This window comes from Octopus bimaculoides, chromosome 9, assembly GCF_001194135.2.
Source record: "Octopus bimaculoides isolate UCB-OBI-ISO-001 chromosome 9, ASM119413v2, whole genome shotgun sequence".
Classification (NCBI taxonomy): Eukaryota; Metazoa; Mollusca; class Cephalopoda; order Octopoda; family Octopodidae; genus Octopus; species Octopus bimaculoides.
The window spans coordinates 16,420,193-16,421,891 of NC_068989.1; the positions used below are offsets into that span (position 1 = coordinate 16,420,193).

Genomic DNA, 1,699 nt, shown 5'->3' on the forward strand with positions numbered 1-1,699 from the left:
AAGATCTTTATATTTGCTCAGTTTTTGGTAGGTCTTGACAGATACGTTTATATCGATTGGGACAGTCATATCAATGAGGAGGCATGATTTTTGTCTGAAGTCTTTCAGTATGATGTCTGGCCTATTTGCGTTTATCTTTCTGTCAGTTTGAATGGTGAAGTTCCAGAGGAGTGCAATGTGATCATTTTCAAGTACTGGGGGTGGTTTGTGTTCCCACCAGTTTTTATCATGGGGCAAGTCCAGGTTTTTGCATATTACCCAGTGAATATATTGTGCAGCTCTATCATGCCTGTTGAGATACTCTGTAGGCGCATTATTATTATTATTATTATTATTATTATTATTATTATTATTATTATTATTATTATTATTAACTGCTGTTATTTATTTTAGACTTCACCGCAGACACTGCTTGTAATTGGCAATACAAAGATACGCCTCTCTTTGCATTTGGAATCCACTCTCATACCATGGGTAAGTTTAAAGAATTTTGAAACATCAAATGTATAAATATCGATACATATATTCAACGTTAGCACTCTAGTATGAAGTACACTTGTATCTTCTTTTTTAATCTATCGACTCGGGGATATATATATATGTATATACCAGTGGCGACTCCGGTACTCAGGTTGTTCGGGCTTAGCCTGAGTATAAATTTAGTGAAGTGAACGTGTATTTTCAAGCTGATTTAATTTCTGCCAACACTGACTTCAAGTATTTAATTGCAGCCAATAACTCGGGCTCCTTTGATTGAGCCTAGTCGCAGTTTATTTATTTTTGTTCAGCGTCTGGCAGTCGTCAAACAATATCATTCGTCGTAGACGTTCTCTCGACATCATCCACACGCATCTAACTCGGGTTCAGAAGATTACAGCCAGAGTTGTTATCTATAATCCAATTCATGTTTACTATACTCTAGTGGAGTCGCAATGGCCCAGTGGTTAGGGCAGCGGACTCGTGGTCATAGGATCGCGGTTTTGATTCTCAGACCGTGCGTTGTGAGTGTTTATTGAGCGAAAACACCTGAAGCTCCACGAGGCTCCGGCAGGGGATGGTGGCGAACCCTGCTGTACTCTTCCACCACAACTTTCTCTCAATCTTTCTTCCTGTTTCTGTTGTGCCTGTAATTCAAAGGGTCAGCCTTGTCACACTGTGTCACGCTGAATCTCCCCCGAGAACTACGTTAAGGGTACACGTGTCTGTGGAGTGTTCAGCCACTTGCACGTTAATTTCACGAGCAGGCTGTCCTGTTGATTGGATCAACTGGAACCCTCGAAAAAGAATGAATATCCCAAATCCTAATTTCTTCTAACAATTGATAATCTTTATTGATATTCGTTTTTGTTTTGCTTACTATGTTTCTCGCAGCAACAGCGATAACGGGCTACATATATTCTAATTACTCCTACACTGAGATTGTACGAGCTGACCCAAGATATCCAGAGGTATGTAGATTATCGTCATCATCATTATCATCATCATCATCATCACCACCATCATTATCATCATCATCATCATTATTATATGCATAATCAATACATTAATCAATGTCTATTTTACTCATTTTTAGCCAATAGTCAACATCGAAGGCCGTAATATCGTCTTGAAAAATAAAGATCTCCTCGTATGTATTTTAACATCTAATAATTTCTCTCTCTCTCTCTCTCTCTTTCTCTCTCTTTCTCTCTCTCTCTCT

General features: G+C 38.7%; 1 protein-coding gene across 1 annotated transcript in view; it reads left to right on the forward strand.

Annotated features, from left to right (window-relative positions):
* LOC106869651 (peptidylglycine alpha-hydroxylating monooxygenase) overlaps positions 1 to 1,699 on the forward strand; it is a 19,570-nt gene that overhangs the window by 11,811 nt on the left and 6,060 nt on the right. The window contains exons 9-11 of the mRNA XM_014915471.2: positions 394 to 474; positions 1,372 to 1,448; positions 1,574 to 1,627. Of these exons, the coding sequence (XP_014770957.1) occupies positions 394 to 474; positions 1,372 to 1,448; positions 1,574 to 1,627 (212 nt within the window). The remainder of the gene's footprint in view (positions 1 to 393; positions 475 to 1,371; positions 1,449 to 1,573; positions 1,628 to 1,699) is intronic.